This window comes from Suricata suricatta, chromosome 2, assembly GCF_006229205.1.
Source record: "Suricata suricatta isolate VVHF042 chromosome 2, meerkat_22Aug2017_6uvM2_HiC, whole genome shotgun sequence".
NCBI classification, from domain to species: domain Eukaryota; kingdom Metazoa; phylum Chordata; class Mammalia; order Carnivora; family Herpestidae; genus Suricata; species Suricata suricatta.
Genome location: NC_043701.1, coordinates 12,397,021 through 12,409,368, shown reverse-complemented (window position 1 = coordinate 12,409,368; position 12,348 = coordinate 12,397,021). Strand labels below are relative to the sequence as shown.

Here is a 12,348-nt window from a genome sequence, read left to right as displayed (position 1 = left end):
GTTGTTTACTTTCTACTTGACTCTTTTCATATGGCTTGTCAGGCCTGTCGTTTTCTTGTTCTTTCCACCTTATTTTGATTTCCTATTTTCCCAGTATGTTAACTTAACCATTAAATGTACTTCCAATATTTGAAAAAATAAATAAGGAAATGCAAGCCAGAAGCTGCAGTGAGATTTCATTTTAAGCCCTCCACGCTAGCCAATTAAAACATATTTGATAGAACTGGGTGTGAGGGAGGATGTATACAAATGGAAACTGATGCACTGGAAGGGAGCGTATAAACTGGCACCTCCTTTTCTGAAAATATTTTGTCATTAAGTTGTCATGTTGAAATTTCATGTAGTGATGCCATCTTTAAGGTACACCTGTAGGAAGCTCTTGCCCATGTGGCCCAAGAAACATGTCCAGAGGTGTTCTTAGCAATAATGTGTATAATAGCGCAACCAACAAGCCAAAGGTTCATCAACAGAGAATGGGTAAGTAAATGCTCACAGGATGGAATACAGCTGTGTAAATGAATTGCAGGTATTCCAGTAAGAAAAATAACTTTTAGAAACAATGTTCAGTCAATATCAGTTAAAAGGGAATCTAAAACTTGAGCTAAAAAAATAAGCTAACTTTAGGAAATGTATTCAATATGTATTTATTGAAGTTTTGCTGTGTGTCAAGGATTGAGCCTAGGGCCTGACAGTTCAGTGACTAAAACACCAATATGGGGCATTAATAGTTACTTGGCATGACAGGCATGTAACAGGATTGCCTTAGACAACCTGGGAAATACCGTTCTTGTAGGCATTTTATATTGCAATAAGAAAAGTCCAAAAACTAACTCCAGGAGTTCAATCTAGGTTATCTGGACGACAAGCTAGCTGGGAAAAGTTTCATTTCTCCCACCCGAAAGTGCTTCACATTAGCTCAGTTGCCACAGAACTGTTGACTCTAACACCAGTGGGAACTGTGGCATCCTGTGGGCATCAAGTCTGTAGGTGTTGGTCAGCTGTTTTCTCAGACAACTCTTGTTATAGCTAGCTTCCCAAATCCAGATTTTCTGGCACTAAGACTCTTTGCTTTCCTACTGACAAAGTTGTTTTCACACTTTTATTACAAGAATTGTGAGAACAGGGAGGGTGAGTCACCTCCATTGGCATGCAGAAGCACACTGCTAACCAACTGTACTTGGTCCCTCAGTGTAATCACAGGAGGATGAAGAGGAGCCATGTGTTTATTTCTGTTGTGGATAGGAATTTTCTCTTACTCCAGTAAAACCTGTTCTTTGACTCAGACCATATAATGGTAAAATTTATCTTGAGTCCTGATGCATACAAGAGGACATGCAGAAGAGATTCTCAGTATGCAGTATTAGTTTATATTTTGTGGTAGTTGCACTGGAAAACATTGAAGTGTTTCACATAGCAGAATGCATGATCTGATTTACATTTTAAGATCATTCTTGTGGATATATGGAGAATCTGTTACAGAGGAAAAGATTAGGAGTGGAGAATGAGTTAGGAGGCCATTGAGTAGTTCAGATGAGAGATCATGGTGACTTGGAACAGGATGGAGGGGGAGTGAAAATGGAAAATTCAGGATACTTTTTTAAATGTTTATTTATTTTTTCAAGAGAGAGAGGGAGCAGAGAGACTGTGAGTGGGGAAGGGCCAGAGAGAGAGAAGGACGGAGACACAGAATCTGGAGCAGGCTCCAGGCTCTGAGCTGTCAGCAACAGAGCCTGATATGGGGCTTGAACTCATGGACCATGAGATCATGACCTGTGCCAAAGTCGGATGCTTAACTGCCTGAGCTACCAAGGCACCCCAGGATATGTTTTATGATTAAAATGGAGAAGATTTTAATTTTTGTTGATAGACTGATGTGGGATTATAGGAAAGAGAATCAAGTTAATCCTTAGGTGGTGCCTGATTTGAGGAACTGGGTGGATGATGTTGCTATTTGCTGAAATAGGGAAGATTGAGGGTAAGAGATAGTTTTGTTTTTTTTTACATGAGAATAAATTGAGAGTTTTATTTTGGACATGTTAAATTTGAGATTCCTGTGATAATGCCAAGTAAAGAAGTTGAGTTAAGGTGTTGTTAAGGGATTCCCAGAGACAGCAGCAACTGCTTGATTCTAATTCTGTAACACAGTGTTCCGGAGCATTTGCCTAGGTTGCTAAGCTAGGCCGAGAAAGCCAAGAGTGAGTGAGGAGGACTGTGTGATGTCGGTATATTTTCTGTACTGCTCTGTGGTCATGTTGTACACCACATAATGCCAAGACTGCTGAGCTCACCTGGCTCCTTGGCATGGGTCCAGAAGAGACTCTGTATTGTTTGTGCAGATTTATCATCTGCTACTGTGTCGGGGCCTTTTGAGGGGACCTACAAGCATATCCCTCCGCTTTTTGGATAGTGTTGCTAAGCTTTCTGCTTTGTGTCTTGATGGCATTGGTTTCTCTCTCCATCCTTGAGATCAGTGTTTTCAGACAGTATTTATCACAGCTCATTTGTAGGTTATAAAATCAAGTTTGTGATATGTAAGCAGCTTTGAAAGAAATAGAACAGGATAGAAAATATCAGAGTGCCTGGCTGCAGCAACTTCTTACTTAACATGTCTCTGGAGACAAGAGAGACATGAGCAAAAATGAACTATTGGGACCTCATAAAAAGCTTCTGCACAGTGAAGGAAACAATCAGCAAAACTAAAAGGCAACCAACGGAATGGGAGAGGATACTTGCAAATGACATATCAGATAAAGGATTAGTATCCAAAATGTATAAAGAACTTATCAAACCCAACACCCAAAAAACAAACAATCCAGTAAAGAAATGGGCAAAAGATGTGAACAGACACTTCTCAAAAGAAGACATTCAGATGGCTCATAGACACATGACAAAATGCTCAACATCACTCATCATCAGGGAAATAGAAATCAAAGCCACATGAGATACCACCTCACACCTGTCAGAATGACTAAAATTAACAACTCAGGCAACAGCAGATGTTGGCAAGGATGCAGAGAAAGAGGATCTCTTTTGCACTGCTGGAGGGAATGCACACTGGTGCAGCTACTCTAGAAAACAGTCTGGAGGTTCCTCAAAAAATTAAAAATAGAACTACATTACCACCCAGCAATTGCTCTACCAGATATTTATCCAAGGGATACAGATGTGCTGTTTTGAAGGAGCACATGCCCCCCAATGTTGATAGCAGTGCTATTAACAATAACCAAAGTAGGGAAAGAGCCTAAATGTCCATTGATAGATGAATGGAAAAAGAAGATGTGGCACATATATACAATGGAGTATTACTCGGGAATTAAAAAGAACAAAATCTTGCCCTTTGCAACTATGTGCATGGACCTAGAGGGTATTATGCTAAGTGAAATTAGTCAGAGAAAGGCAAATATCATATGACTTCACTCAAATATGGAATTTAAGATACAAAACAGATGAATATAAGAGAAAGGAAGCAAAAATAATATTAAAACAGAGGCGACAAAACATGAGACTCTTAAGTATAGAGAACAAACTGAGGGTTGCTGGAGGGATTGTTGTTGGGGAGATGGGCGAAATGGGCAAGGGGCATTAAGGAGGACACTTGTTGGGATGAGCACTGGGTGTTATACATAGGGGATGAGCCACTGGAATCTACTCCTGAAATCATTGCACTTTATGCTAAGTTGGATGTAAATAAAAAATAGATTAATTGATGAAATTAAAAATAGAAAATGTCAGAGTGCCACACATGTTGAAAGGGGAAAATCATTTTGTGATATTTTGTGACATATGTATAATATACATAGATATATATAGATATTTATAAAATCATATGTATTTATAAAACCATATAGAAAGTACTAATGTTGGCTGTGGTCAAAATTTGTAAGGCATTGTTTTACATAAATAAGGCTTCTTGGGTCGAAGAGGTTGTATGTGTGTGATTTATGTCACCCTGAATCACTGTTGACATATTGATACAGTGGTCATGCACTCTGAACATCGACATTTTGAAGTGCTTATATGCTATAATGCACTATTGTTACTATTTGAATACTTGGGTAGTTAAGAATTTCTGGTAATATCACTACAAAAAAACTTGGAGTCCCCTCCCCTCTGTAATGTGTACTCAAACAGGCACACCTTTTAATTCTAACCCAGGACCAGTGGCCCTGAACTTTCTCTATTTCATGCACTTAAACCTCCCCCCAGGGTAATGTTGATAGTGCCTTCTGGTGGAATTCTGATCTCTCCCTTTCTGTGTGTGTCCCGGAGTCCTCTTTCCCAGGAATAAGACTTCTCAGTCTTCAGAATGATTCTGTGTGACTCTTCTGGTGATGCGTCTTTTTTGTCCTGGGTGCCTGGGGACCCACCTCCCTTTGAAATCGAGTCTGAATCCTCACATCCTTTGTGAGTCAGATTTCTTCCTTCTCTGTGTGACATTTGATACTACTCCATTTGCATTTTGGCAAAGAGCTTCTGAGTTTAGGTCCTAGATGGAATGTGACAGTCCATGTCATCTGTGAAGAGGACAGACTAACCTGAAAGATCCAGATAGGGTTCACTAAACTTTGCTCTACAACAGACTAAATTGGGCAGAGACAAGAGACAGGGACAGTGAAGCAACAAGGAGAGGTGACAGATTCACAGGGAGAAATTTCAAGTCAGCACGGAGATTGTACATCAATAGAACAAGGTCAGATCTGCCTAGTAGCTGACATGTCAGAGCTCAACAAGTGCGTGTTTCTGGTTCTGTCTGCCGCTCAGTTCATTCTGGGGATGCTGGGGAATGGTTTCATAGTGGTGGTCAATGGCAGCAGCTGGTTTAAGAATAAGACAGTCTCTTTGTCTGACTTCATCATCACTAACCTGGCTCTCTCCAGGATTGTTCTGCTGTGCATTCTCTCAGTTGATGGCATTTTAACGGTGTTCTCTTACAAAATGCATGATGAAGGAATAGTAATGCAAATTATTGATATTTTCTGGACATTTACAAACCACCTGAGCATTTGGCTTGCCACCTGTCTCAGTGTCCTCTACTGCCTGAAAATTGCCAGTTTCTCCCACCCGACATTCCTCTGGCTCAAGTGGAGAGTTTCCAGGATGATCATACAGATGATCTTGGGTGCACTGCTCTTATCGTGCGCCAGTGCCCTGTCTCTGGTCCATGAATTTAAGATGTATTCTGTTTTCATTAGGATGGATGGCACAGCGAATGTGACTGAGTATGTTAGAAAGAAAAGAAATGAATATAAATTGGTCCATGTTCTTGGGACTCTGTGGAACCTGCCTCCTCTGGTTGTGTCTCTGGCCTCCTACTTTCTGCTCATCCTCTCCTTGGGGAGGCACACGCGGCAGATGCAGCAAAGTGGCGCCAGCTCCAGAGATCAGAGCACGAAGGCCCACAAGAGGGCCATCAAAATCATCTTCTCCGTCCTCCTTCTCTTCCTGCTCTACTTTCTTGCCTTTTTAATTACATCATCCAGTTATTTCATATCAGAAACTGAGATGGTGAAGACAATCGGAGAACTCATTACCATGTTTTATCCTGCTGGCCACTCATTCATTCTCATTCTGGGAAACAACAAGCTAAAGCATATGTTCGTGGGGATGCTGCGGTGTGAGTCTGGTCATCTGAAGCCGGGATCCAAGGGACCGTTTTCCCTGTAGAGTGACGGAGGTCACAGGTGGGAGCCTGGAAGTCCTTCAGCCTGGCTCAAGACTGCAGGGTTCTTCCTGACCCTCTGGTGGTTCCAGTTTCGTGACATCAGTAGAAGGGAGACACTGCTGCACTGCCTTGTCCAGTGGGGGACACATCTCATGGCTTCTCTGTGCATGGTTGTTTGGAAGAGAGTTAAGCAGTCTTTGGCAAATGTCAGTATAGTAAGAACACTCTCACAGTGTAGACATGGCATTGTATTTTAATCGCTGTCCACAAAATGTGCTGATTAATGGCTTTAATGTAAAGTTTGTACTGACAGTGATGAGCTGATGTAAATAACAGTGTAATGAATTTGAGGGAAAGAGCAGAAGCACTGCAGTTCCACAGACTTGGGTTTCAATTCTGGTTCTGTCCATTTCCAAGACCTTTGACCTTAGGTGAGTTACTTTAACTTTCTGTCTGATCCTCTCTTCCCTCATTTAAAAATGCAGACTGTGACCCTGACCACACAGGCTATTAGAGATTCAGGAGGCGATGTATGCCAACATTCTAGCACAGCACGTTGTGCGAGGCCCTCAGTAGGCGAGGCTGGTGTTGTAATATTGTAACTGACAGTGAATTGTGCAGCAAAGGCAGTCCCTATGAGAGACTGTTCCCACAGAGCCACTGTGCGAGGGCAAAAGCGGTGCAGTGAGAATTGAGACCCGTGGATATTAGGCTGCAGCCCAGTCTGGTGGTGATCGTTCTACTTCAATAGTCCTGGTATTCCTTTATCAGTTTGCTATCACTTTCCTTTATCAACTGCCAAGTAATTTTTTATTTTTTAAATTGGACAAAATTCCAAGCAGTTTGGTTTTTTCCTCACTAACCCAGGTGCATGTTAGCTTTTAAAACTTGAGAGTTTTATAAAGAATAATAGAGGCAGGGGTACCTGGGTGGCTCAGTTGGCTGAGTGTCTGACTTTGGTTTAGGTCATGATCTCACGGCTCATGGGTTCTGGCCCAACTCAGACTCTGCTCAGAGCCTGGAGCCTGCTTCAGATTCTGTGTCTCCCTCTCCCCCCCCCCTCTCTCAAAACTAAATAAACATTAAACATTTTTTAAAAATAGAAGCAGTTTTTATAAGTTTAATAAATTTTATTTTAATACAGTAACGTGTACACTGATTTACTTTTTATCACTGAACAGTGTCGAGAAGTCAATGAGACTTCTTGATCATGAAGAATTCTCAAACTTGTGAACATAGACAGGATTCCTGGCATCTGAATCCAGATTTCTGTCACTGATAGGGCTCTCACGTGTAGAGTGTTGTGGCTATGAAGGCAGGAATGAGTGACCTAACAGATGACAAGTGCTTAACTCTCAGATGGCATAAACAGTACCATTGTTGTTATTATCATTATTTTGTGGAATAAGTCATATTTAGATGTAGCATTAAGGATTGCCATACTACTTGGCATTTGGTCATGTGTAACCAGAAATGAATCTTGGGATTGTTCTTGGATTTACACATCGTATCTAAAGTTACAGGAATAAATGCTTTTTTTGGTCTGCACTGTTTGTTTTCAGATTGATTCTTGCCTCTTGAGGCTGCTAGGAAAGTTCCTAATTCTGACATAACTTAAAATTCTCTTTCAGAAAGTTGTCTGTCGATGGGGCACCTGGTGGCTCAGACAGTTAAGCATCTGACTCTTGATTTCGGCTCAGGTCATGATCTCACAGTTAGTGAGACTGAGCCCTATCTCGGGCTCTGCGCTGACAGCAAGGGACCTATTCCCTCTCTCCCTCTCTCTCTGCCCCTCCCCACTCACGCTTGCTCTCCCGCTCTCAAAATAAATAAATAAACATTAAAAAAATGAAGTGTCTGTTGAAATGTAAAATATTTAATATTCATTCAGAAATTCACTAAAATATAAGGATTCTGAAATGAGTTACATTATAATTAATAAAAATCTGCACTGGTTTCCAACACAGAGAAGTTTAACTATGGAATCCATGCTATCTTTTTTTTAATGTTTATTTATTTTTGAGAGAGAGAGAGAAAGTGTGAGCAGGGGTAGGGCAAAGAGAGAGGGGGACAGAGTATCTGAAGTAAGCTCTGCGCTGACAGCAGACAGCTCGATGTGGGGCTCAAACTCATCAACTGGGAGATCATGACCTGAGCCAACTGAACCATCCAGGTGCCCCGGAAATCCATGCTGTCTTGTTTGGCACCTACTTTGTTAACACTGATCTCCACCTTTGAATTCATCTTCATCCACTCTTCAAGATTTGTTTCCACTTTCTGTCACTTTGACGACTTCTCTGCCTAGCTCTGACTTTCAGGTTCTTTAGTCCTTAACCTGAGTTCCTGATTCTGCCATCTAGCTTAGGTACCGGGGCTTTTCTCTCTTTTAATTGGATATAACATTTTACTTGATATTTTGGCTTGGCTGCTTTTTGGTTCTTGGTGCCTTTCTCTTCCCTCTGTGGCTCCATTAAATCCTACCCTAACCTCACAGATTCAGATATGGTGTTGATGTTATATCATGTGAACATGCTGATGTTACCACTATTAGTTGTTCCACTGGGGCCTGGAGGGTGGGTGGAAACAGAGACTTCTGAGTGGGAGTGTGCAGTCCAACTGGCTGAGTGCAGAGTGGCCTTCCCTGTGAGCAAATGAAATCAGATTCCTCTGTGTGGCATCCCCATCGGCTCACATTTTTCTTTAGAGAAATGTGTAGTTGGCTCCTGGAAAATATCGGACTTGGTTAATATGATGTCAGTCATCTGAGGACCGCCATTAATCAAAATTGGGGGTGGGAGTGGGCACACGAGTCTGGGTAGTGGGTGAGTTGCTGATGATCGAAGTCTCATCTGTTGCTGGAGGCACAGTGCTGGTAAATTTGGCTATTTTGGAGAGGATATGGTCTTCTAAATCTCTGAGGGGGAATACCTAATCTGCCCACTGGTCAGTGAGGTCCAGACATGGGGAAGGATTACCTAATACCTCAGGCCCTGTTTTGAGAAAGCCTGAGTGGCCATCTTGTTTGTTTTGTTTTACTTTCAATGAATTAGTTTTTCTAAAATCCCCTAAGACTCTTAAATCTAGTTGTTTCATGAACAAAGAACCAGAGTATGGCTTCCCCCCACTATGAGCAGGTTCCTGGGGTCAGAGTACAGGGGTGAGAATTGTCCCTGCATTTGGAGGCAGTTCCATGCCAGAACTTGTTTTGTTCCCAAGGCTGCCTCTCCTCCACACACATCCGTTCTTCAGTGCTTCCTGGTGTATTGCTTTTGGTGTATTAACACATGAATCAACAGCAACTCATGAGGCTTTCCAATTTTCCATCACAGGCTTCTGCTTCTCATTTTTAGTATTCTCTGACACCTTGGCCAACTTCACAGATCCTGATCCTTAATGAGACTGAGCTGTAGTTTGTGTCTAGAGGGATCATAAAATAAACCAACAACAAAACAGGCAAACAAAAAACCACCCCCAAATACATTCCAGCATTTCTCAAACAGTTTAAGTGTTAACCGATGTTCTTTGCTTTAAACAGTGTCCTTGATCTTTCCCAACAATTGATGAACAGAGCTGCCTAGATCTTAAAGTCGTGTATATGATTTTCTTGCCTTGGGATAGATGGAAGGGAAAGTCTGATATTATGTTGATATTCTGCAGGAAGTTCTGTTTTAAGAAAACAAAGATGACCTCAGAAACTCCTAACAACTGCCAGTGACAATTGTATGTTATTTTCTGGCATTCCTATATTTTGCTGGACTAGAAAAATGTATAGTGTAGGTGCTAAGAGTGTTATTTCTGGAGTCAAATACATTGGATTCAAATCCTGACCTCATGGTTAAGTGTCCAACTTTGGCTCCAGTCATGATCTCACCATTCATGAGTTTGAGCCCCGCATCAGGCTCTGTGCTAACAGCTCAGAGCCTGGAACCTGCTTTGTATTCTGTGTCTCCCTCTCTCTATGCCCCTCCTCTGCTTTGTGCTCTCTCTCTCTCTCTCCCCCCAAAATAAATCAACATTAAAAAGTCATGACCTTATCACTTGCTAGATACATGATCTTGTAAAAATTACTGAACCTCCTTGGACTTCAGTTTCCTTCACTATAAAATAGGTAATTTTATATTAAAAAAACCTCATAGGATTGGTGTGAGGATTAAATAAGACAATGTATGTAAGTTATTTTACCAACTAAAGCATAATAAATACACAACAGATATTAGCCACTAGTATTTTAGCTTCTCCAGGGTTGAGCCTGAAGAATGTGTGTCATAGAGTGCTAGTCTTCAAACAGTGAATCCAGAGTGTGTTGTTGCTGGTGGTATAGGAGGGCATGACATAAGTGAAAGCCTGCTCCTTCTAGTCCCCAGGGGATGGACAGTGGGAAGGAGACGGACGCAGAAAGGGAACTGCATGGCTGCATAACATAGGCGCTGACTCAGCCTGCAATGCGGGCAGGGCAAGCAGCAACGAGGGACAGGGACCTCTCCCCCGATGACAAGGACACTGAGGGCGAGGACGAGATGTTTCTCTGACACCCTGAGGTAGCATTAATCTCCCCCCTCTCCCCATACACGAAGCATGGCATTGGGAATATGTCTCAGATGTCAATTTTTAAATTATTTTTTATTTAAAATTAAAAAAATTAATTTATTTTTTTAATTTTGAGAGAGAGAGAGCTTGAGGGAGGGGTAGAGAGAAGGAGAGGGAGGATCTCAAGCAGGCTTCATGGCCAGTGAGGAGCCTGATGCACGGCTCGATCCCATGACTCTGGGATCATGACCTGAGCCGAAATCAAGAATTGGACATTAACTGACTGAGCCACCCAGGCGCCCTGTCAGAGTTTAATTTTTAAATATAGACTGAAAATTTTTCTGAAGACATTCTTTCATTATCTCATTGGATTAAACACTTCTGCCTCAGCCAGCAGGTGGGAGCTCAGGAGAAAAACTGTATTACTTGTGGACAAAATTTAAGAACTTTAATTTTCCTCTGCACATATGAGTTTGCCAAGTGAATACCTTTTTTTTCTTATCTCACTATAATGAAATTGTCGTTGCAACTTGGTGGAGCTGGCCCAATGGCAGAGAAGCATTTCCAGACTAACTGAAAAATAATGTTTTCAGAAGCTCATGGATAGAGTTTCTCTGCATGTTCTGTCTAGGCTTGGTACTCATCTGTTGCTAAATAGGGTACTCACAGCCAGGGAGGGACGGTTTCTGACCTTTTCTTGGTTTCTCAGCTTCGTGCCCTAACTGCCCATCTAGCACTTCTCTTTGAGCAAGGGATGGGTTCCAGCTAGCTGCCAGATGCTGCTGTAATACTGTAGAAATAAATCTCTCACACCATTTTGATTCTGGTTCATCTTGATTCCAGTTCATTCATTTATACTGTGGACATTTATCTAACAGCGACTTTGCACCAAGCACTGTACTAGATCAGTTATTGTTCTCAAAAATACAACACGTAGTGGGCAATAGGGACACAGAGACGAGTATTTCATCTCTGCATCATTGAAACAAATGCTTCAGATATGATGAAGGGCTCTGGCACAGGTGATCTTTGTCTCTGTTCTTTCATGACAGCCACGAAAGTGCACTGCTCTGTTCTGCTGCTTGCCAGAGTCCAGCTCCAGCAAGTCCAGGGTTTCCTGAAGGATGGATGGTGCTGGCAAAAGGCGGAGGGATGAGAAAGCCACGAGGTTCTTTTTGATCACCAGGCAGGCATCTCTGCACTGACTGAGAGTCAGCTTTATTTATCATTAAAATGTATGGACACAGCACAGAAGTGGCATTTGCCTTAGACAATGATTTCTGATGACAAATTTCTTTGGTATGTAAAAATTTCTCAAAATATAGATTGGTAGAAGACTCATGCATAATCTTTATCAATAGTGATTGATGTAGGTGATTTAGATGCTTATCATATGGGGAAGGAAGTTATCTTCAGCATTCAAATACAAGACAATGTTTTTAGCATAGAAAAGGCAAAAGTTAGTTCTTTGTGAGTAGGGGCCAATAGCCTGTTTTCTTGAGGAGAAGTAAATCAGGTTTCTCAGGAAATGCAGTATTTGCTCCCATAATCCCCAAAGAAGAAATTCCTCTAATAAGTTCCTTCATAAGGTGCAGTCAGCATATTTTAGAATAAGGGACAAGTTACTCCCAATACAAATCAGCAACGTGCCTTGAGGGGGGGTGTCAGTGCTAACAAATAATTGAGTAGGGGGTAGATAATCAGTCACCATGGTGGGAGGCCCTGTAAAACCCTCCTTAATCTTACAAGGAGTATTCTCAACTTAGTTCAGAAATGGCTCCCAACAGTGCTGAGGTCCTCCGCCGCCTGGCCACACTTCGTGCAGGCGGCTCTCACTGGTGATGGAGTACTGAGACAGGTCTCTTCCTCTGAGACATGAGACTCAAGTACCCTCCTGAACACACCATTGCACCAGATCACTGACCTCTGTCGTTTTGTCTGTCTCTCCACTGTTCTGTGTGCTTTTTTTTTTTAGTTTATTGTCAAATTGGTTTCCATACAACACCCAGTGCTCTTCCTCACAAGTGCCTTCCACTATCACCACCACCTCTTTTCCCCCCTCCCCCTTCCCCTTCAACCCTCAGTTCCTTTTCAGCATTCAATAGTCTCTCACGTTTTGCATCCCTCTCTCTCCCCAACTCTCTTTCCCTCTTCCCCTC

The 12,348-nt window shown here is 42.0% G+C and overlaps 1 protein-coding gene across 1 annotated transcript; it reads left to right on the top strand.

Moving 5' to 3' along the window:
• Window positions 1-4,713: 4,713 nt before the first annotated feature.
• TAS2R3 (taste 2 receptor member 3) lies at window positions 4,714-5,664 on the top strand. Its single transcript, XM_029917889.1, has one exon. The coding sequence runs from the start codon at window positions 4,714-4,716 to the stop codon at window positions 5,662-5,664; it is 951 nt and encodes a 316-aa protein (XP_029773749.1).
• Window positions 5,665-12,348: the final 6,684 nt, after the last annotated feature.

Excerpts from the sequence above, each read along its gene's own strand:
- TAS2R3 (XM_029917889.1), top strand. The coding sequence starts at position 4,714 with ATGTCAGAGCTCAACAAGTGCGTGTTTCTGGTTCTGTCTGCCGCTCAG.